The sequence below is a fragment of the Macaca fascicularis genome, chromosome X, assembly GCF_037993035.2.
Source record: "Macaca fascicularis isolate 582-1 chromosome X, T2T-MFA8v1.1".
In the NCBI taxonomy this organism is placed as follows: Eukaryota; Metazoa; Chordata; class Mammalia; order Primates; family Cercopithecidae; genus Macaca; species Macaca fascicularis.
Window position 1 is genome coordinate 109882956 of NC_088395.1, and position 25267 is coordinate 109908222.

The following is a 25267-nucleotide window of genomic DNA, read 5'->3' on the forward strand; positions in this document are numbered from 1 at the left end:
TTCAGACTGATATTCCTTGAGTTCCATGTTTTGTAGACAGAAGGTTATTGACATTCTTGGGTGTTTCAAAAGTGTTGCATCCAGAACTGTGAGAGACTAAATTTCTGTTGTTTTAAGCCACAAGTGTTTGGTACTATGTACAGCAGTCATAGGAAACTAATACAAAGCCTTAGTTTTGGTTAGTTTTTCTTTTGTTTGTTTGTTTTTTTGTTTTGTTTTGTTTTGTTTTGCTGTGCCCTGATCAACAGTAAGGCTGGAGATCTAATAAGCAGGAGTAGCACATGCTGGTTAGATAAATTTACTCAGGAACCACAGAGCCTGTGTTCAAATCTCAGCCTCACAACTTGCTAGCCCTGCCCTTGTTGTACCCCAGTTCTCTGATGTTTAAAGTTGGAAACAACTGCTCCTCTTTATAAATGGTGGTGAGGATTAAATGAAGTATGGGTTTAGAATTACAGCAGTGTCAGGAATTGAGAAAAATCACAATAAATATTAACCATTTCTATCATTATTTCATACCCGGATTGACTAGTACTGTTTCTACTGCCATTTTTTATTATAATGTGGATTTTGTTAGTGTGGGTTGACCTTCACAATATATGTCATTAAAAAGCAGTTTACAAAGCTAAAAGTAGGATACTATTTTATTTCTATTCTTAAATATATAGTTACATTTGCATAATATAATTTCTGAAAAAACATTCAAATGTTGACAGTGCTTATCCATGCATAATAAAATTTTAAGGTTTTTTAAAGATTGTATTCCTTTCAGGTATTTTCCATTTTTATCTATAAGAAAGGTGTCTTGGTTTTGGAAGCGAGAAAAACAATAAAAACAAAATACCCCTGCCCTTTTCATAGGAAAGTTGCTCAACGTTAGGAATGATAACATGTCTAAGCCAAGACAATTAGGTACTAGGGTGGTCCTAGAATTAAAGTATGAATCTATCTACATGACATCCTCAGTTGGGCAGGTTTAGAGAAATTATAGACACCCGGGGGAAGGGCAAGCACGTCTCTCAGATGAACCTTACATTCAACAGCCAGATGACATTTCTACTTTTCAAGATTTTAGGGAAGGTCATGAGATGAAAGTGGTTTCATAACATGCTTCTTTCTGCAGTAGCACAAATAAAGTCCCTTGAATTGACAGCAGACTCCTCTTTTTACCCACCTAGTTGGCCAAGCAGTGACTGCCACAGGGGAGGGAAAGGGGAGGGACTGCATGAAACCACTAGGGCTCAGCACCACAGCTTCCAGAGGAGAGAATCCTAACACAGCAGGATTCAGGGTAAAAGTAGAGTCACAGTCTCACTCGGCCCTGGGCCCCAGGAGTAATCAACACACGTATGAAGTACCTTGCTCATACAATTAAAAATATTAAGCAGAAAGGAAAATATATACATGCCAATCACATGTAATACCAAATCATATCAAGTTCTAAATGGGATGCATACCTAAACTAACCAAGGGATTTGGATAGTAGATTGGACACATAAAAACCAACTCCTGGAAATCACTGACTTTTTTTCACCAAGATTGCCCAGATTAGTTCCAGATTTACAGACATAGATGTGTAATCACGTGAATAAAAGTGGGAAATTATGCCTGGACAATGGGAAGATATTTCACATTCAAGATACACTGCAAATCCCAGCTACTTGGGAGGCTGAAGTGAGAGGAACAATTGAGCCCAGGAGTTCTAGGTTGTAGTGTGCTGTGATTGTGCCTGTTAATAACCACTGCACTCCAGCCTGAACAACATAAGGAGGCTGAAGAGATCCTGTCTCAAGGAAAAAAAACAAAAAAACAAAACAAAAAAAAAAACCACAAAGATACACTGTAACATTGTTTTGGGCTGGCTGTCACCTGGGAAACTCTTAAGACTTTAAACACATCACATTTTTTTAAATCACTGAAAAGTGATATGTACCAATTCTGTTAGTGCTCTCTATAGCACGTAAACTGGAAAAGTGGGTGTGTCTGGTTTAGTAGCTCTGAAAGACAGTACACATGTAAAGAGGCATATATGGCAGGTCACAGTGTTGAGATATGAATGGGTATTTGTTCTTCTCATGTTTCTTCCTTTCTCCTTTCCGTCAGATAGCCAGACAACTACAGATAAAACACAAAATCACACTATATTTCGTGCAGAAATATATACATATGTAACGAAGAATAAATAATGAAAAGTCTAAATGCTTGTTACTGATTACTCCTTTGTAAGAAGGAGGCTAATGCAAGCAGAAGAAACTTTGATTTTCTTTCTTTTCTTTTTTTTTAAAGACAGGGTCTTACTCTGTCACCCAGGCTGGAGTGTAGTGGTACAATTATGGCTCAGCACAGCCTTGACCTCCCTGGCTCAGGTGATCCTCCCATCTCAGCCTCCCAAGTAACTGGGACTACAGTCCTGCGCCACCATGCTCAACTAATTTTTGTATTTTTTTATAGAGATGTGGTTTCACCATGTTGCCCAGGCTGGTCTCAAACTCCTGGTCTCAAGCAATCCGCCCGTCTCAACCTCCCAGAGTACAAGGATTACAGGTGTGAGCCACTGCACCCAGCCCAGACTTTGAGTGAATTTCGATTGTACATATAATGGTTTATTTCTTTTTTTTTTTTTTCTCAATCTTCTTGTTTTCTCTTTAATTCTCTTTAAAAGAATGAAAAAAAAATCTGTATGTCCTATTCAAATGCCATACATTGGTCTTAGAGACTGGAACTGAAAACTTTTTTTTTCTATTATTATACTTTAAGTTCTAGGGTACATGTGAACAACATGCAGGTTTGTTACATATATATACATGTGCCATGTTGGTGTGCTGCACCCATTGACTCATCATTTACATTAGGTATATCTCTTAATGCTATCCCTCCCCCCTACCCCCTCCCCACAATAGGACCCAGTGTGTGATGCTCCCCTTCCTGTGTCCAAGTGATCTCATTGTTCAATTCCCATCTATGAGTGAGAACATGAGGTATTTGGTTTTCTGTTCTTGTGATAGTTTGCTGAGAACGATGGTTTCCAGCTGCATCCATGTCCCTACAAAGGACACGAACTCATCCTTTCTTATGTCTCCATAGTATTCTATGGTGTATATGTGCCACATTTTCTTAATCCAGTCTGTCACTGATGGACATTTCGGTTGATTCCAAGTCTTTGCTATTGTGAATAGTGCCGCAATAAACATACGTGTGCATGTGTCTTTATAGCAGCATGACTTATAATCCTTTGGGTATATCCCCAGTAATGGGATGGCTGGCTCAAATGGTATTTCTAGTTCTAGATCCTTGAGGAATTGCCACACTCTTTTCCACAATGGTTGAACTAGTTTACAGTCCCATCAACAGTGTAAAAGTGTTCCTATTTCTCCACATCCTCTCCAGCACCTGTTGTTTCCTGATTTTTTAATGATTGCCATTCTAACTGGTGTGAGATGGTATCTCATTGTGGTTTTGATTTGAATTTCTCTGATGGTGAGTGATGATGAGCATTTTTTCATGTGTCTGTTGGCTGCACAAATGTCTTCTTTTGAAAAGTGTCTATTCATATCCTTTGCCCACATTTTGATGGGGTTGTTTGTTTTTTTCTCGTAAATTTGATTGAGTTCTTTATAGGTTCTGGATATTAGCCCTTTGTCAGATGAGTAGATTGTAAAAACTTTCTCCCATTCTGTAGGTTGCCTGTTCACTCTGATGGTAGTTTCTTTTGCTGTGCAGAAGCTCTTTAGTTCAATTAGATCCCAGTTGTCAATTTTGGCTTTTATTGCCATTGCTTTTGGTGTTTTAGACATGAAGTCCTTGCCCATGCCTATGTCCTGAATGGTATTACCTAGGTTTTCTTCTAGGGTTTTTATGGTTTTAGGTCTAACATTTAAGTCTCTAATCCATCTTGCATTAATTTTCGTATAAGGAGTAAGGAAAGGATCCAGTTTCAGCTTTCTACTTATGGCTAGCCAATTTTCCCAGCACCACGTATTAAATAGGAAATCCTTTCCCCATTTCTTGTTTTTGTCAGGTTTGTCAAAGATAGGATGGCTGTAGATGTATGGTATTATTTCTGAGGGCTCTGTTCTGTTCCATTGGTCTATATCTCTGTTTTGGTACCAGTACCATGCTGTTTTGGTTACTGCAGCCTTGTAGTATAGTTTGAAGTCAGGTAGCGTGATGCCTCCAGCTTTGTTCTTTTGGTTTAGGATTGTCTTGGCAATGCGGGGTCTTTTTGGTTTATTTCTTAATGTGAGTATATACAGTATATTCTTTTTGTAAGTTTCTTTATGTCTAAAATATTTCAGAACCATAAATGTTTCTATGACTAGTTCTGATTATAAAAATGATTTGTATCAATTAAGAGGTTGTGAAAAATATAGTTATGTCCAGAAATAAATATATAATTAATCAAGTAATCCTACTACTCATTAACTTAAAAAAAGGTATTGTGTTTGTATATTACCCCCATTATTCTCTGTATGCATGCATCATAATGTACATTCATTGCATGTGTATATTACCCCATTATTCTCTGTATGCATGCATCATAATGTACATTCATTGCATGTGAGTCTAATATATTGAGACATTCAAGATTTGCCAGACAGCATGAATTGAGTTATTAAATGATTCCAAGTTCAAACTAAGCTCTGACTCTCAAGTCACCATCCCTAACCATTGGGATATACAATCTTTTTCTCAATAAGTGCTGTGTTCAGCTCAGGGAAAGTATCTTCTAGACAAGGTCAAATCTGGCATTCAGTCCCCAGGTCTCCTGATTTCAGTCTGTTGTACAGAATACTCATCTTTATGCTTTTTTATTCTGTACTGTCTCCTTTCTGGGGTTCAAACAAAGGTTCCTATTCCAGTGTCACAATGGAAGGTAAAAAGGAAGAGAAGAACACATCAAATAAAAAGTAACAAAGTGATTATTTGATCCCAAACTTCCACCATTCTCAGGTATCTCATGCACAAAAAAATGTCACCAAAGGTGTTCTATAACATATAAGTATGTATGTTTCCTTTCCCAATGTTTCAAATTTAAATGGTCTCTGTAGGAGGTTCATGTTTAAGTCTTTTGAGGAAGGGAAAACCAAGGGGAGACCAAATATATATTTATTGAAGTATTATGTATCAGATGGTTTCTTTAGTTTTGCTCATTTCTCCTTATAACACTCCTGTGAGGTAAATATCAATATGCTAGTTTTATTGATGAGCAAGGTAAGGTTCACTAAGTGTAACTCACTACCATAGCATCATATAATAGAAAAGAGTGAGTATTCTTCCCTCATCCCAACTTCATCACATTGCATAGCACAGAGATGGCATCTAACTTCCTACATAATATAGATGAGTGTGTGTGGTTCCCTCACATTCCCAAGTACTCACTAAAATATAGTGATGCTATCCAGATTATGAAACAACATCCCTGTTAAAGATCAGAAGAGTTGAGATGGGAAGGAAGCGAACATTGGCACTGTCCATGACGCACCAAATACCGTGCCAGCATCTTGACAAAGATCTCCCCTTGAACACGTCATAATGCTATCTTGAGTGTAAGGATCAGGTATATGTGTGTTTGTGGTGAAACATGCAAAACAATACTATGTTTTGTTTAGGGAAGCTTTCATATGGAATAAAAGGATAAAGTCACATTTGGGAATTATAATCATTGCTTTCTGGATGCTGATTATCTATAGCAGAGAAGGAAGGAGATACAATTAGGGAGGAGTAAAGTTTTTCCTAAGCTGGACTGATTTCATAGTTCTCTCTGTTTTCTATTTGAAACATTTCACAAGTAGCAGATGTTTTAGGGGATATAGTTTTTATCATAAATACAGATATTCCCTGTTGATGTTTTGACTTATAATTTTTCAATTTTATGATAGTGTGAAAGTGGTACACATTCAATAGAAACTATACTTCAAGTTTTAAATTTTGATCTTTTCCTGGGCTAGAAAAATGCAGTATTATACTCTCTTGTGATGCTGGTTAGGGAGCAGCAGTGAGCTACAGCTCCCAGTCAGCCATGCAATCATGAGGATAAACAACTGAGACTCTACAGTGTACAGTGTTGCCAGCATTTTTTAATATTGTTTTGTGTTTTCACATCCCATCTTGTCTACAAATGCCCATTTTTGACCTACAATTATTTTCAACTTACAATGAGTTTATCAGGATGTAACTCCCATAGTAAGTCAAGCATGGGGTATGGAATATGTACAATCCATACTCTCACCTTAGCAAATGTTTAATATTGAGCCAAATGCAGAGGTTAAAAATATCAAGAGCCAGCAATCCCATCATAATTAAAATTAACATGGTACTAGATCTTTCTAATGATTTTTTTATACATGGATATATGCACATGTACTGTACATGCATTACAAATGCAATCATAAAGCTATTATAATTACATTACAGTACAGTATCCTGAGTTTTTTGTTGTTATTTTCAGTTTTGCTTTTTTTCTTAAGTACTAACATGTGGATGAAACATTCTGCGTACATGACAAGGTATAAGATATAATCTAACTTTGCTTTTTAATGAACACTTTACAGCTGGCCCAGACCCAATTCCTTAACAATGCATTTGATTAGAAATGCCATACTTGTAGCATCTTAAATGATGTTATATGCCTGGGTCTACTCCAGAGCTTTCTTTAAACTTCTTTAACCTGCATGTCAACCACTCTGTCCAAAACTTATGAAATTATACGCTCAGAGAACATTGTACTACCTGGCAAAGTAATCCCCACTTTTTCATTCAGTCTTTGTATGCGTGACAGGAATAATAATAAAAGACATAAATGGTTACAGGGCACACAGTAGATGAATTGGTTGATATAGATCATGCAACCAGCAAGTAATGGTTCCCAGGGTCAAATCCCAGTCCTTCTCACTAATCACTGTTTCTATACTGAATGTCCTTCTGTGTTAGAACAGAGGCCAGCAGAGGGAAGAGACTCACCCCAGAAAACACAGTCAATTGATGGGTCAAGTAACTGGGGTACAAATCTGATGACTCCTGTCTTCTGTCTAGCTGACTCATTATTATTCTTTGCTCTTCTGTACTATTTCTTCCTCCCATGGCTCAATAAGAACTCCTTCACCCATGTCACACTAGAAAGAAAATAAGAGAGCAGAAAGTACATGGAATCAAAGGAATGATAAGATAAAACCAGCATTCATTTATTGCTACTATATTTCTAAATGCTCTCTGTTTCAAATCTTCTATTTCATAGGGCACAATTATTTTCTCTTGGAACCAACAATCTTTCTTTGGAGAATGTACCCCAAAGATACAATTCGAAAAGACAAAAAGGCAGAAGCACAAGGTCATTCTTGGCAGAACAAACTGTAACAGCAGAAGACTAGAAATAAGACAGACGTCCACCAATAAAAGATTGATTGAATAATCTAAGGTGCATCTACATCCTAGATTTCGATGCCAGTATAAACAAGCAAGGAAGATTCCCTCTCTCTACTGCTATGTAGTTATTTCCAGGATATACCATTAAGTGAATAAAGCAAAGTGCAGAAAAATGTGTAGAGCTGCTGTTGTCCCATACCATAGCCACTGGCCACTCATGGCTATTTAAGTTAACTAAATTTAAATGGAATTTTAAATTCACTTCCACAGTCACACTTACCACATTTTAGGTGTTTAATAGTCACAGGTATCTAGTGGCTACTATGTTGGACAGTTTAGACATAGAATATTTTCACCTTTGTGAAATTCTATTGGACTCCACCAGTGTAGAATATGCCACCTTATATGTATGAAATAGGAGAAAACTAATAGAAACATTCTATTTGCTTATATTTTAAAAATTGGAAAATTTTAATGAAAATTGATTTAAAAAATCATTACCTATAAAGAGAAGGAAAAACGGCCCAGGATGGAAGCCAATAATGTCTTTTCTCTTAAAAATATAATATATATACACTGGCTCCATGCACTGGAAAGGTGAGAAACATGATAGACCCAGTAGCAATGAGCAACTCTAGTACCCGTATTGAATCCACTTAAAACACATCACACTGAAAGGAACTAGGTTATCTTAGACAAATGGCTGAGTCTAGGTCTGTGTAGCCATTCTACTAGATGAATCTGGACCAAACTATCATACCAGAGTATGTCAAAAAGGCTCAGAAGCCAAGCTTAAGGGGCTCTCGCTGGACAAAGATGAAGCAATTTGAACATTAAATAAAATAATGACTACTATAGATTAAAACACATTAAATATAAAAACTTCTACAGCTCATGATGACACTCTAAAAGAAAAATAAAATAAAACAAACAATATCAACTCATTGCTTGCCTTTGGAGAACCCTAGGGAAACAACTCATTGTTTTGAAAAGTGGAAATATTGCAAAAGAATTAGGCACTCATCCAAAACTTTCTATACATACTACCCCTCAGTGTAACCTAATGGTTTATGAAAGGAAGTTTAGTTAATAGAATAATTCCAGCTAATAAAGTAGAAAAAATTATAGAATTAGAATATCATCCTTTTATGACATTTAATGATACAGAACCAAGCAACAATCCTTAGAGGCTGCAGAAAAATCGAGGTGAAAAAGGGATGGGAAATTTTATAATGGATGGATCAGCTTAACGATACTTGAACATAGTAATTAAAATAATTAATCTTAACATCACAAGAGGAGAGACACTTAGACACAATGAGCCCCTTGTGTAACACTATAGGAATAAACACCACCACATATGAAGTACTTCTGACCAAAACAAATCTAAATTGAATCAAGCCTCTGAATCTAACACCAATTTTTTTACAATTTTTTATTATACTTTTAAGTTCTGGGATACATGTGCAGAATGTACAGGTTTGTTACATAGGTATACACGTGCCATGGTGGTTTGCTGCACCCATTAACCTGTCATCTACATTAGGTATTTCTCCTACTGGTAATATAAAAAGAAAAAAATACTTGGAATTTGATTTGGAAAACCTTTCTTCTGTAGCCAGTCCACCTCCATGTGGTTGATGCAGTTGACACTTCTTACCCTACAGAAGATTATTCAGCCTATCAGCCAATCTAGAAAATAAAATCATCAGGATCCATGTTTGATGGTATAGGAACTATTAAGTTTATATTGGAACATTTTGCAAAACATGTTAAAATTAAGTTAAAATGAATGTGGCTTGAAATTAGGATTGTAAGATTTTGGATTTCAACTCAGTTTCCACAGAGAAGTTTGGTTGACCTAAATTTTAAATATGTTAGGAACAAGCCTCTGATGGACATCATTATATTCAAAGTTCTCTGTAGCTTCAGTTGTGAAAACAAATGGATGAATGGGTATATATTTTTAAAACATGTCTTTGGGATAAAAAGGCATTTTGAGTTCTTGGTTTTCAGGATGTTCCTTCTGGTATTCTCCAAACACATGCTTCTATAATATTATAAAGATAATGTCATTAACCTGTTAAAATGGGAATGTATTTGTCTATAGCTACAAGGTGAAAAGTGTTATGAATAATAATTTTAAGATGACAGATATTAAATAGTTCAATTATTATTGATAATAAGATTTTTTAAAAAAGAAAATATATGTCCATCCAAAAGAATGAACATGAACATTCATAACACCATTATTCATGTCAGAAACTGGAAAATGCACAAATCTCCATAACAGATAAATATAGTGTGAAATATCCAAATAATATAATACTTTACACCAATGAGAATAAGCAATCTATAATACAGACCACAATAAATATTAATTTCACATACATTATGTTGACTGAAAGAAGTGAGACATAAAAGAGCACATGCTGTATGATTCCAAGAATTTCTCTTCTAACCTCCCAATAGAGATTGGGGCAGGAGAGGAATATCAACAACTCATTTCCTTTTATTTCAAGGTACTTAGTGTCTTTTTATGTTATCTGTAGCTTAACCTCAGATAAGTGAAGCAACTTGCTTCTGAGCCCTTGAAAAGTGATTAACTACACATAAGATGAAAAGCGATTAACTACATATAAGATGAAAAGCAAATACTATATCTGATGGACAGGCAATGTGGTATGAGAGATTTGGGCAAGAATCCTAAATGGATGCTCAGTCTGCACCAAATCACACAGCAGTCACTGAGTCACCATGGTAACCATTCTGGTCAAGGAAAGCTGAGAAAAAACAAACACCACTACCCCGAGCTTGTTCCTAATATGTACCAGGAACTAAATAGGATTGACATGATGCACAGTAATTAACCTCAAGTAGTCCTTACAATAAAAATTCCTGACAGCTTCAGTGACATACAAATGTATACATACTCACATACATACATGCTTGCTCACCCTCTCACCACTCCAAATCCCAGGAATTTATTGAGGTTGATTTACTGGTGGGTAAAGAAGTAAATCTAGCCAGGCATGGTGGCTTGTGCCTATAATCCCAGCTACTCAGATGGCTGAGGTAAGAGGATTGCTTGAGGTCAGGAGTGTGAGAGAAGTCTGAACAACATAGCAAAATGTTGCCTCTGAAAAATGTTTTTAAGTTTAGCTGAGCATGGTGGCACACACCTGTAGTGAGTTACTCAGGAGGCTGAGGTGGGAGAATTGCTTGAGCCCGGGAGTTCAAGGCTGCACTGAGCTATGATTGCACCACTGCACTCCAGCCTGAGCCACACATTGCAACAAAATCATTTCTGACCACACATATAAAGTTGAAAGCTACTAAACTATGTTCTTTTGGTGTGATTTCTGAAGATGACCTGTAGAATTATCTCTGGAACATTTTCTTCCATAGTTTCAATATATCGCCAATGACTTGTAAAAGCAGATACGGAAATACAGGTAAACACAGATTAAGGATCAAATACATTTTCCATCCTAGAGTAAGCTGTACTTTCAACCAAAAAAATCCCTCACTGATGTTAAACACTTGGTTGCTGATAGTACTGTGAAAATATAGTAATTAGCAATTGTGTTTAACAAATAAATCCATGTATGGCATCATCAAAAGTATTAAATATTTATGAATAATCTGTCCACAGATGTGCAGTGCCTGTACACTGAACACCACACATCATTGCTGAGAGAATTAAAGAAGACCTAAATAAGTGGAGGACATACCATGTTCATGGGTCACAAACAATACTGAGAAGATTCAGTATTGTTAGGATGTCAATTCTTCCAAAACTGATCTATAGATTCAGAGCAATTCAAGTAGAAATCCTATAAAAAAATATTTTAAAGAAACCGACAGGCTGATTCTAACATTCATATGGACACGTAAAAGACCTAGACTACTGTATTAGTCTGTTCCCATATTGCTAAAAACAAACACATGAAACTGGGTCATTTATTTTTTTAAAAAGGGGTTTTCGTGGCTCATAGTTCTGCAGGCTGTATAGGAACCATAGTGGCATCTGCTTCTGGAGAGGTCTCAGGGAGCTTAACTCATGGCGAAAGGTAAAGCAGGAGCAGATGTTTTACATGGCAGGGAAGGTGCTACACACTTTTAAACAACCAGATCTTATGAGAATTCTATTATGAGAACACCACCAAAGGGGGAAATCCACCCCCACGACCCAATCGCCTCCCACCAGGCCTCATAGCCAACATTGGGGATTACAATGTGACATGAAATTTGGGTGGGGACACAGTTCCAAACCGTATCAACTATGAAGTACAACTGTGATAAAGAACAAAATTAGAAGACAAACACTACATGATTTCAACACTCCTTAGTAATCCAGACAGTGTGTTATTGGCATCAAGATGGATTAGTAGGTAAAAGGAACAGAATAAAGAGTCCAGATATAGACCCACAAGTATATGGACAACTGAGTTTTGACAAAGATGCAATGGTGATTCAGTGGAGAAAGGATCGTCGTTTCAACAAATGGTGCTGGGACAAGTGAATATTGACATGTACAAATATAAACTGTGACCCAGATATCACACTGTATACAAAAGTGTATTCAAAATGGACCTGAGATCTAGATATAAAACTTGAAGCTATAAAACTTCTAGCAGGAAAAAAAAAAAAACAGGAGAAAATCTTTGTGACAATGGGTCAGGTGAAGATTTCATAGATGAGACACCAAAACTACAATCTATAAGCAAAGAAATTGAAAAATTGGACTTTCTCAAAGTTAAAAACTTTAGCTTTCCAACTACATGGTTGAAAAAAAATGACAAGTAAGTTGCTGACTGGGATAAAATGTTTGAAAATTATATATCTAATAAGGGACTTGTATCCAGAATATGTTGAAAATATTAGTAAGAAGAAAACAGGCACACCAGTAAAGAAACAGGCAAAAGATTTGAATAGACATCCCACTAAAGAAGACATACAAATGTCATGTAAGCACATGAAATGATGTTCAACATCACTCACTGTAAGGGAAATGTAAATGAAAACTACAATGAAAAATAGTATAAACACTTGGAAACAGGCAGTTTCTTACAATGTTAATCTTACATCTACCATATGATCCAGCCATTGCACTCCTAAGTGTTTATTAATGAGAAAGAAAGCCTATTTCCATGGAAAGACTTATTCACAAATATTCATAACAGCTTTGTTTACAAGAGATCCAAATTGGAAATAATTCAAATATCCAACAACAGGTGAATGGACAAAAAATTACGATATAGCCATATACTGGAATACTATTCAGCAGGAAAATGAATGAACTATTGATATGTGCAACAAAATGGATACATCTAAAATTAAATTGGTGAATGAAAGAAGCCAAACCAAAAATCAAACACAAACAGAAAATCATTTCTATGATTCCATTTAAATAAATGTCTAGGATGTAAAACTTAATCTATAGTGACAAAGTATTGTGTTTGTCTGAGGGCAGGGCAATAGGAGGGATAGAGAGTCCTAGTAGTACAGAACTGAAAATCTTATGTCCTGGGAAACAATGATAATAATATTTAGGCCTAGCTGGTTATTTTAGGGGACATGGCTGGGTATCATTGTAATACAGCAAATTATATGGAAATTATTATTTTTCAAAATATGGAACTTTTGTATCTGACATTTTGACAGTTTTAATTAATACTTTGTACATTTCTGCCTTCTTAAAAAATTTATTATAGAATGGATAATAATGTGGTTACCACTGAAAAATGCATATTACAATCTCCAGTTGCTTGGAAGACCTTCTGACCTACTGTGTATTTCAACGCCCATCTGAGAGATACATGGGAATCACTGATGATTATTTATACAGGCAGAAAACATGTAAATTTATTTCAAATACATGTTAAACATCAAGTTGCTTCCCCAAATGAATTATTCATTGCTTTGTGACAACGAAAGGCATTTTTAACATTGGCCTCAAGGGCAGCTACAAAGCACATAGCTGCTGATGGAAGGAAATTCCACCTGCTAAACCTCTTCTCCAAAGATGGGATCAAAGGAGTTTCTCTACTTTTAGACTATTTTATAATCCTCACAGAGCTATTCCACAACATGCTTTTGTTAGGATCTATTAACTCACTTGTGCCAGGCATCATATCCCACCAGGGATGGAAGTCTTCGGGGTGTCCTTAGGACTGCTGCCCTTCAAATCTGAAGCAGAAGCTTCAGCAGCCATCAAGACCCAGATCCTCAAAGCCCATCTCCTTCATACACCTGTTATGAGTTCAATAACCTGATGAAGATCTGCACAGGGACAGAGAGAATCCAGCAATCCCTGTGCTTTCTTAGAGTAACAGTGTGCCAGGAACCATGCTAGGCACTGGGTCAGTGACCAGGGACACTGATACAATTGGGTAGTGATCATTACAACCAGAAGATACAATGGGTTTCTCACCAGGGCCTTTTCTTCTCCTTTCCTCATCTATCTCCTAACAACAAATCTGTAAAGGACTAAGAAGAGGCCTGAATTCACACAGGCATTCCTAATCGTGCAGTAACCACAGGGCTATGGGCTTGCACCTGTGTTATCACTGCAGCTTGCAGCAATACTGTGGGTGAGCATAATTATCCCCATTTTACAGAGGGGATGCTAGGCTCAGAGAGTCCTTACCTGTCTCATCCTCCCACGTCCCACCTTTACATAGAAAGTAGCTCCAGAACACCAGGAGCAGGACACCCCACTCACTGGGGCCAGAAGGGTCCCAGCTCTCTCCCTCATAAAACAGTGAGAGCAACTTGTTTCAAAGTGGGAGTAAGGGGACTTAGATCTGGGATTCCTTCATCTCCCCACATCCCAAGGCACTTCAGCTCCCACTGTGGGACACTCACACCCTCAACTGAGTTCCAAACACCTGAAGGCAGGACCCTGCTATTCTCTCCAGCCCACAGGGGTTTCTATTAAAAAGTCATCAAGGTCACAGTAATGACTTCTGGTTTCTGTGGCAACCGTGGTGCTCAGGCTTGTCCTCCACATCAGAAATGCTTCTGCACAGCCCTCTGTCCCCTTGCCTTCCTCAAAAAAAAAAACAAAAAACAACAAAAAAAAAACTTCACTCTTCCACTCTTCAGGCCACCTCCTGAGAAAGCTTACTAATTAGAGGAACTAGCCTCAGACAAGGGCGATTTGTGGAATTCTGCTCAACTTGGTGAAACAAAGCATCTCCCCATCGGCAGGAATATTGCCTGCTTTAAAAGTGACAGTAGTTGAGTACCATCACTACACAGAGACGCAGGGAGGTATCCTAGGGCTCCTGGTGATGAGCTAACCCTCTGAGGATGATGTGTAAAACTTACACAACATGCTAAGCAGTTAGCTATCTGTGGCAGAAGACTAAGAGACTGTCTATAATCATGTGTGTAAATGATGTAGGAACACCAAGAAATGCCATTTAAGATATCTCAGTTATTTCAAGGTGGCAGGCGTATAATAATGTAATGATTTAGTAGGCAGAAATCTAGTCAACTGAAACATATATTGGCTCATTTTGGGGAATTCTTATCCACCATTCTTTTTTTTTTTTTTAAGTAATAAAAATTTATTGAGAATTCCTGGGTTGGTGGTTATCTCCTCCCAGCCTTGAGGGAGGGAACAACACTGTAGGGAATCACTGAGAAATCACACACTGTCCCAACAGCCCCAGTTAACACAGGGAGGAGGAAAGTAATTCCCCAGAAAACGGGCTGGTCTTCAGTCTTCCTTAATCCAAGAGGGGTTCAGGGGACCGGTGTGGGGGACCATCGCATGATACTGGGGTGGGGTAGGGCTGTGCTGGACCCCTGGCTGGCTCCTCAAAAACTGGAGAAGCAGATCCACTTCCTCTGGGGGTGGAGTTCTTGGTGACAAGGCTCATTTCTTACCCTTGATGAGGCTATCACTTCCTCTGGTGAAACTTTCATCCTGTAGGTTCAGCACGAGGTTGTCAGCCGTGAGATAAATATGATTCTGTGATGTGGCGATTGTCTTGGAGATGTTCTGGGCTGCTCGGATCTTACGAAGTTTGATGTAGCCAGGGTTCTTGCTCAGTGCTTCTCCAAGCATCTTGGCAGCCTCGGCCTCACCCTCGGCCTGCACAATTTTCTGCCGCTGTTCCTGCTTCGCTTTTTCTACCAAGAATTGGGCCTGCTGGGCCTCCTGCTGGGCCACTTGTTTGGCTTCTACAGCAGCTGTGTACTCTCTGCTACAGCTCAGCTCTGTGATGGCCACATCATCCAGGATAAGGCTGAAGTCCTTGGCCCTCTCTGTCAGCTCCCGGCGGATCAACAGGGATAGCCGGGCCCGCTGGGTGATCAGCTGTGAGGCATTGAACTTGGCCACCACACTCTTGAGCATCTCGTTGGCAATGGACGGCAACACTCATTCCTCGTAGTTCAGCTCTAGGCGCTGGTACATGCTAGGAAGCTCCTGAGCATTGGGTCGAGACAGCACTTGCAGGGAGATATTCACCATCTGTAGGTCTTTGGAGCCTATAGGGAAGGAGATTTTTCGAGATCTGGCCTGAATGTCATAGATAATGGGGTACTGGAACCAGGGGATCCTGAAGTGAAGGCCCTCGACCAGGATAGTGTCCTGCTGCACTCCACTGATCCAATTGAAGAAGATGGCTCTGTGCCCACCTTCCACAGTGAACACGGATTCACGGACACTGTAGGCCATGGCGCTGGTCCCCAGCAACAGCTTCAGTGCTGTGCCCATGCCCCGGGGCCCGGCGGACAGCCGTCCTGCCAAGTCCTTCAAGTTCTGGGCCATGTCTGATATTGAGGCTGGCGGCACTGGAGGTCAGAAGTGGGTGCTGGCCCGCCTCTACCCCGCTCCAGCTTAGGTACTGCTTGTCCACCATTCTTAATATTTTCTTCTATGTGGAGAGACATCGATACCCAAAACACTTCTGGCCTCTTGATACACTCACTCCTCTATCACAGGAATGTCCCATCTAATTGGTGAGTTTGGAAGGAGAAACAGGTTGCACAGCCCAGGTCCTCTCCCTTTAAAACTCTTGGTTGTAACCTTCACTTAACCAAGTATATGTTCTGCTCTGCCCTCAGGGGTGGGGCTTACAATAGGTCCACAGCTCTACTCTCCTGTGTCTCGCTTGCTCCCCAACTATTCCTATAGTCTTGCTTCGCAATGCTTGGATCTTTAAGGGGCCCCCAAAATGCCCTCCAGCTCCAAGTCTGAGTTGTACACCAACTGAGAAATATGACAAAAGAATAAGAAGAACAATACATTGACTTTATTCCTTATAAAGGAGATACTGGAGAATGTGACATAGATTTGCTGGCACATAGGTTTCCTATGAACAAACCCCAGAATTGGACAGACTTATGCAGTGATACATTGGGACCATCACAGAAAACAAGGTCTGCATTGCATATCTATCTGCTGTCTGCTGAAGGAGCCCTGTCTGTGTACCTAAGGAAAGTGACTTCCTTTTTAAGGGCTATCCCTGTAGCAGGAGAAAATCTTTCAGTACACCTTCTTAGAGAAACACTTCTCAAAGTCAATAAATACACCTTGTACTCCTTGTATACTCACCAAGCAACCTGCAGAAGATACAGCTTTCCATATGGCTCAGGGAACAGTTTATATCAACATTCTCTAAATTTCTTAACACAAGTGATTGCATCGGAGGCTTATCCTATAGAGAGAGAGATTGGAATTGTGTTCTAAATTGCAAGAATAGGTAGAAAAGCATATTTTATGAAAACCTCCCTTGAAAATCCCATCAAAAAGGAATTAATGGTATGTTCAGAAATATATACCCACACATAAACTAAAACACAGACTATAGTCAAAATTATAACAAAGCCCCCCCGAGCCTTCACGATCTGTGATCTGAGAGCAGATCACAGAAAATGAAGAAAAGGTCACCAAAACCATAAGGTTTTAGATAACCACTTGTGCTTAACAAAATGTCCCCAAACAATAGCTATTTATCATCTCTCAGGATTCTATGAATTGACTGGGCTTTGCTGGGTGTTTTCTGTTCTATGTGGTGTCTGTCACCTGGGGCTATAGTCATCAGCATGCTACACTTGCCTGGGACATCCAAGAGAGCTCACTCACATGGATGGCGAATGGTGCTGGCATCTGCTGGGAGCTCAGCTGGGGCTGTTGCATGAAGCACCTTGGTTCAACACAGAGTCCTCCATGAGTAGGACTGTCAGAAAAAACAGAATATACTCAGTCAAATTTGAATTCCAGATAAACAATGAATAATTTTTTAGTGTAAATGTGATGGTGACTTTATGTGTCAACTTGGCTGGGCCACATTGTTCAAGTATCTCAACATTATTCTGCATGTTCCTGCAAGGGTGTTTTTGGATGGGATCAACATTTAAATTGGTGGACTTTGAGAAAAGCAGATTGCCCTCTATGATGTGGGTGGGCCTCATCCCATCAGATGGAGGCCTGAATAGAGCAAAAATCTTACCTCTTCTAAGCAAGAAAAAATTCTACTAGCAGATAGCCTTCAGACTTGAACTGCAACATTGGATATTCTCTAGTCTCCAGTCTGCCAACCGGCTCTGCAGATTTTGGACTTTCATCCTCCATAGTCATGTGAGCCAATTCTTGAAAATTAGTCTCTCTCTCTCACCATATACGTGTGTGTGTGTGTGTGTGTGTGTGTGTGTGTGTATACACATTACATTGGTTCTGTTTTTGTGAATGTGACATACAATTTTTATTTGAATACAACTGGGCATTTTGTATTTTTATTTGCTAAATCTGGAAACCTTAGGAGAAGAGCCTCTGAATATGTAAGTTTAATGACCATCTGAGATGACCTTCCCAATAAGTCAGGGCAGGTCGTGCGACAATGAGCAGATCAGATTTTTTTTAAAAAGACAAAAGCTGATAATACCTACGTTGGTGAAATAAAGGAGAAACAGACTTTCATATACACTATTGGTGCCACATCGAGGTATCCATTTTCTGAGGCCCATATTATTACAGCCGAATGACTTGAATGGCCTTTGTACAGAAGTCCTATTTCTACCAACAAGGGGGTTTCAACTGAGGGTTTAGAAAAGGCTCATCAAGGCGACTCTGATGTGCATGCTGGTTAAGGGGCCCATGCCGTCGCAGGGGCAGGTGAAATTCACATATGAATTTCTGCTCCAAAGAGGAAAGATAACTTCTACTTATGGAGCAGAGTGTTTAGAGGGGCCCAGCTCCAGGTTCTTTATGTTAGTGTCTGGATTCGATCTCATGACAGCCCTGCTAGTGAGGTACTAGTATCCTTTCTTCTTCACAGATGTCTGTGACTACAAAGCACATGCTCCTAACCACAGAGCTGGATGGAAAAGAGGTTGCTCAGCAGGTCCACTGCCAGAACGTGCCAATCTAGGCACCTTGAGTTGCTGGTGGCAGATCTTTAGCATCAGGACATATATTGTTAAGGAGTTTAATATCTGTTCTCCTTGTGTTTACCCTCTGTATTAGTCCGTTTTCACACTGCTGTGAAGAACTTCCCTAAGACTAGGTAATTTAAAGGAAAAAGGTTTAATTAACTCACAGTTGGCCGGGCGCGGTGGCTCAAGCCTGTAATCCCAGCACTTTGGGAGGCCGAGACGGGCGGATCACAAGGTCAGGAGATCGAGACCATCCTGGCTAACACGGCGAAACCCCGTCTCTACTAAAAACACACAAAAAAAATTAGCCGGGCGAGGTGGCGGCGCCTGTGGTCCCAGCTACTCGGGAGGCTGAGGCAGGAGAATGGCGTGAACCCGGGAGGCGGAGCTTGCAGTGAGCTGAGATCTGGCCACTGCACTCCAGACTGGGCGACAGAGCGAGACTCCGTCTCAAAAAAAAAAAAAAAAAAAACTCACAGTTACACATGGCTGGGCGGATGTGCGGGGGGCCATAGGAAACTTACAATCATGGAGATATGTTAAGGAGAAGCAAGTACCTTCTTCACAAGGCGGCAAGAAAAGAGAGTGTGTGAAGAGGAAAGTGCCAAACACTTATAAAACCATCAGATCACGTGAGAACTCACTCACTATCATCAGAACACCATGGGGGGAACCACCCCCATGATCCAATCACCTCCTACCACATTCCTCCCTCAACACCTGGGGATTACAATTCAAGATGAGACTTGGATGGGGACACAAAGCCAAACCATATCACCCTCCCTGCATTTCCAGAAAAAAAAAAAAAGGCTTGGGCCTGTTTCCCCCTGTCTCAAGGAAGGTTTATAGCAGGGCTGGAAGCAGAAGCTGTCTGAAGCCAGTGTTTGCTTCATCCTGTGTGAAAACTTAAACTTAAGGAAAGGATTGGACTGCTTGTACTTGGCAGGGAGGGGAAGGGTCCTGAGGACACAGAGAAGGGAGAAGAAGAGAGATTTCTCCAACACAGGGATGAGGTCAGAGGTCTACAGGTCCCGACGGGAGTAGGGACCTGAGCATTGCTCCATGTCAATTTGGAGAAGCTCTGTATATGGTTCATCAAGGCTGGGCATTCAGCCATGAGACAGATTCTCCTGTTTGGTTGGAAGGATAGATCGCTCAGGGTTGGGAATGGGACTGGGGCTGAAGGTAACAAATCAGCTAGGGAAATGGTCAGCTCAGCCCTCAGCAATAGGGACACATGAGCCTGGCAGGCTGTATCTGGAGAATATGTTTCCACAAATGATTTTTTTTTTGTCAAAGAGCATGACTATTTTTAGTATATACTGTCTAGTTGAAAGTTAAAATCTCTTTACTAATGAATATCCCAACCAACTACAAGATGAGAGCACCTGTTTCTCTAGATTTGTGCAATAATGGATTTCCCAACTTTATTAATATTTGCTACTTTTATATCCTATCACTATAATGTTAAAATACTTTTCATTTTTTTCCATCGATATCCACATAAATGGCATATTTCACATGTGCATTTCTAAACACAAACATAACAGTCCTACTTTATGCCTCAGAATATGTCCTGGAATAATTCTAGAATTTGATAAGAAAACCTGATAAGTGAGTTTGTATCTATGCTGTGTCCTGTTTAAATTGAAATTGTGGAGTCATAAAAATCCTATACACTGCTGCAGGAGGACAAAACGGTACAGAGTATCTTTGCAGATACACTCGGCAACATGTATGAGAGAAGCAAGCATGGCCCCATCAACTGCTGTCCTCTCAAGTCTGCACTGCAGAGTCTCTGGCATGTGTGCAAGAATGGTCATGGCAGCATGGCCAAAATATCAAAACAGCCCCAAAGTCACCTTATTAGAGACATCTCAGAAACAACATTTTTAGAAGAAAAAAATTCAGTAAGTGTTTGCTGCGGTTTGGATGTTTGTCTCCTCCAAACCTCATGTTGAAATTTGATCCCCAATGTTGGAGGTGGAGCCTAACAGGAAGTGTTTGGGTCATGGGGGTAGATCCTTCATGAAAGGTAAATCCTTGCTGTGATGAGTGAGTGCTTGCTCTATTAGTTCCCACAAGAGCTGGTTGTTGAAAAGAGCCCAGCACCTCTCATCTCTTTTCCCTCTCCCGCCATATGATCTCTGCACAAGCCAGCTCCCCTTGGCCTTCCATTGTGAGTGGAGGCTTCCTGAGGCCCTCATCAGAAGCAGATGCCCAATCTTGAACTTTCCAACCATCAAAATTGTTAGCCACATAACGATTTTACTATGTTTTGTTTTGTTTTTTTCTTTATAAGGTATGCAGCCTCAGATATTCCTTTATAACAATACTAAACAGACTAAGATAGTGGTATAAAAATATATAGTTTATTCCATTTACCCATCAGGAGAGTGGTGTGAAGAAAGTATGGTGAGTCCCATCTCACAGATGGTCAAGCTCTGGCTCACAGAGACTAAGACCCTTTCCAGATAAGTGGCAGAATGGCAATGAGGTTCCATCTCTTGCCCCCCACCCCCAACAATGGAACCAGCAGCTTCCCATTTGGAAGATGATAATTTTACACTTCCCTAGTATTGTGCCCTAAGGGTACTCACTCAACAGCCCTTCACGTTGAGGAAGACGACTGTGGAGATGAAATCTGACCCTTTGGGCCATGAGGCATAGCTGTGGGGTCATATGGATTACCAGGTTTCTGAGATTAACTGTGGGGTGAAATAAAGAAACATGTGAAACAAGAAAGAACAGGGAAGAGAACAGAAAACAGCAGGCCCTCCAGGGATCACTTCTACCTCTCTCTGTATTTGCTCCCTTCCCCACCCCATTTGTCCCCTGCTCTTTGTGACAGTATGAGATGTAACAGGAATCCAAGCTACTCAGAGAGAGGACCGAAAGATGGGAAGACCCAGACCATGAGAAGGGTGGATCAAGCAGCACAAGTCCTGGAGCCCGTGCCCTGGGTGTTGGCTCACCCACCAGGTGCTCCATCTCTACCTGCTTCTGTGTGCCTCAGCATCACTCTACCACACAGCAATGAAGCTCCTACATAACAGAAATATGCACTCTCCAAGAGAGGCAAGCAGGAGAAGTGACTTACCCCTGAGTCAAGAACGTCCCAGAGTTACTGGTTTGGATTTTGTGCCAGGATGCAGAGAGCTCTCCAGTATCCTTGCTCCGGTGTCCTGTCCAGCAGACATAGTATGAGGTTTCCATTAAGCCCCTCTGGAGTGCAAAGGAAACACATTTCTGTCATACACAACAGGGTAGGGGGAAACAGGAGGTAGGAAAAACTATGAAACAGTAAGAAATGGGGTGAGTGATGACTTCATCCCTGTACCCCAAACTCCATTCATGGGGTCCATGACTCAGTTGGATGGAGATGGTAAAACCACTTTCTTCCCTTCCCCCCAGGCCCATCAGGGTGCTCATTCCACCACATAGAAATGAACTGACTCACAGTGAAATTAGAAATGTGTGTTTTCCTTCTTCTCTCCCTATGCTCTCTAGGTACATGAAAAATAGTTTCTGTACACTGGAGAAACATGACAAACACCATCCTTAACCAAATGATGAAGATTAACATCACCAGTGACATCATGCAGGCATTGTATACTCCCGGATACGATGTGACAAGAAGGGCACCGGAACTAGTGGTATTCCTTCTAAAAATCTGTAACCACAGTCAAATCACAAGAGAAGCAACAGACTGAGCCTGTACTTCTCAAGACTGTTAGGGTTATGAAAGTCGTCTGGCAGTTCCTCAGATGAATAAACAGAGAGTTACCATATGACCCAGAAATCCTACTCCTGGGTACATAGCCAAGAAAAATGAAAACCTATGTCTACATAAAAACTTGTACATAAATGTATATAACATCATCACTCATAACAGGCAAAAAGCAGAAATCATCTAAATGACCATCAATAGAGAGATGGATAAACAAAATGTGGTATATCCTTAGAATAGAATATTATTCAGCCTTTAAAAAAATGAATGAATTCTGCTACATGCTACAATATGCATGAACCCTAAAAACATCATGCTAAGTGACAGATGCAAAATATCAAATATTACATGATTCCATTTATATGAATGTCCAGGATGAACAAATCCACAGACACACAAAGCATAACTGTGGTTCCAAGAGCTGAGGATAGGTGCAGGTTTAACTGCATTGAAGCACAATGGGAGTTTTGGGGGCAATTGCAATTTCTAAAACTCAATTATGGTGATGGTTGTACAACTCTATACATTTAATAAAAATTGCCAACCTTAAAATGAATGGATTCTATTGTCTATAAATAATATTGCAAGAAATTTGTTTAACAAATATTGGCCAAGGCTTCTATTGTACCACAGGAATGACCAAAATTTTTCATAAAAAGGCCTTGATGCACATGTCTTACATAAACACGAATGTACATAAAATTGTAGCTGTATCCCAGCCCTGACTCTATGTCCTGTGTTCCTCCAATGACCTTTTCCCCACCCTACATGCTACCTGAAGTCTAATTCAGGTCTGATCATTTTCATGTCTTCCAAATGTTGTGATGGCTTGAGAGTGGGACCACAACAGGGTCCCGGGCCTTCCCTCTGTGACAGGATGCCAGCATTATTACTTTCCTCACCCCTCTCCAAACTTTTTCATGTTGTTGCACTTTGGGGAGCCTAAACGGCGCTAACATTCTGGGTGTCAGCACGACAATACTTATCAAAGGGTTACATAGGCGCATACACTAAGCACCAACAATTTCCTTTTTAGAAGTTTAACTTCAGGATGTAGTGAAGGATGCTGATAAAGGTCTGGTTATAAGGACTGCCATCCTAACAATACCCTCTCTTCACTGCTAGACCTCAATTTAGAAAGGGAGACCAAACAGGATGCAAAGCCATAAAGAGGCAGAAGGAAGCAGAGGCAAGTGTGATTGTCAGCACACACACACTTGCACACATTCACACACACTCCCCCACACTCATGTGCTAATCAGGTTCTATTATCACAATACTAGAATTTTTCTAAGACAGCTTGCTGTGTTCCAAGAGGACGTATTCAGCTCAGTGCAAACAGCCACAGGAACTGTGCCCTCCAGCAGAGCACAGACCTTGAAAACATGCCAGTGTAGATAAAAGGAAATATCAGGACACTCTGAATAACACAGGGTTGTGAAAATTGATTATGTCACATCCATAGGATGGAATTCTAGGAGGCAGTAAAAATAAGTGATAATGAAAACAATGATGAGAGATGATTTCTTGCCTAACCAGTTAGCAATAATCAACATTATTTCCAGTGTGTGAGCAGACACTTACATACCGTATTAGTCAATACATATGAGTAATAATGTTATCATGTATTGTGTTAATATAATAACTTTATAGTATGATTTCATAATGAAAGAGTATTTTGAGAATCTCATAAAGAAACTCTTACAAATATATTTGCATATATGTGAGCAAGGATGTTATGTTTGCTACTGTTTATAATAAAACATGGTAAAGGAACTACATTTTTATCTCAAAGTGAAATAAATGTGGTACCATCCATATGATGAAACATCCAGTTGATGGCAAAAATCAAAACTAAAATTATGTTGTAAAGTAATTTAAAATGTTATGGTAGACATGTATTTTCATGGGAAAATTGTCATAATAAAGTCAAAGGCAGGTTACAAAGATCATCAGTAGCCAGGATCCATTTTTGCTCATATCCATCTACAGCTATTTTTTCAGAGGACTCAAAGCATACAAATAAAAATAATCTTTTCCTTGCTCCCACATAAAGCCTTCTCTTCAGCATAGTGAGAGGCTGCACTTTGTTTGGAGGCCATCAATATTCCTTTAGCCTGGAATTGCTCCATTTTCCATCCAGACTTCCAGAAAACTCCATAGAGTGGGCTTGAGCTAAACCGCTCCTTCCCATCTTCCTGCTCAGATGTAAAAGCTGCAGTTCAGACTCCTGTCACGAGGGGGCACCAACGTACCTTCATCGTCAAACCTCTACAAACGTTTACGCAATGAGCAAAAAAATAAAATACCCTCCACTAAAACCCAGTCTGTGAACCTATGGACAGAATGATTCTAATTCTTCCAGAAAAAAATTGATAGGTGTAAAAGAACACTGCAAAAACATATACTCCATGGCATCTATACAATGAAACACCATGTATGACAAGCGAGCCTTGGCAGTCCTTAGCAGGCTGGTGTAGCGCAAACCAGGGCAGCGGGAGGTGAGTGGAAGAGAATGGGGGCACTGGAATGGGGTCTGGACGGCTGTGTCCATAGCGTCCCGGAGAGGGGATGCCTAAGAGGAGGTCTGGGAAGCCTGTACAGGTGTGGGGTAATGGAAAGTGAACACCCTACACCCTGGGAGGGACCCCTCTACAGTATGAACGCCTCAACCTGCACTAACAAAGGAAGAAATAAATCAATGAATGACATGTGGATTTAGGGTCAACAGCAAATGGACCTGCTTTTAATATACATGTGAATTTTCCAAAGAAAACTTAC

The 25267-nt window shown here is 39.9% G+C and overlaps 1 protein-coding gene and 1 pseudogene across 16 annotated transcripts in view; both read right to left on the reverse strand.

Moving 5' to 3' along the window:
• The window catches only part of LOC102122298 (ras-related protein Rab-40A-like), a 79085-nt gene that overhangs the window by 49278 nt on the left and 4540 nt on the right, over nt 1–25267 (reverse strand). For 3 of the 16 annotated variants that reach the window (XR_012430025.1, XM_074029576.1, XM_074029575.1), the window contains 5 exons: nt 21857–21981; nt 21357–21464; nt 17441–17561; nt 16937–17039; nt 6961–7112 (listed from right to left, as the gene is read on the reverse strand). Coding sequence is in view for 6 of the 16 variants with exons in the window: in XM_074029584.1 (XP_073885685.1) it covers nt 16443–16591; nt 16937–17039; nt 17441–17561; nt 21857–21972 (489 nt within the window). In the remaining 10 variants the exon portion in view is untranslated. Of the gene's footprint in view, nt 1–4260; nt 7113–14912; nt 16592–16936; nt 17040–17440; nt 17562–18920; nt 19042–21356; nt 21465–21856; nt 21982–25267 lie in introns of those variants that run through there. The other 13 variants (XM_074029579.1, XM_074029577.1, XM_074029580.1 and 10 more) reach the window with 10 other exon arrangements.
• LOC141409420 (prohibitin-2 pseudogene) lies at nt 15758–16150 on the reverse strand (annotated as a pseudogene).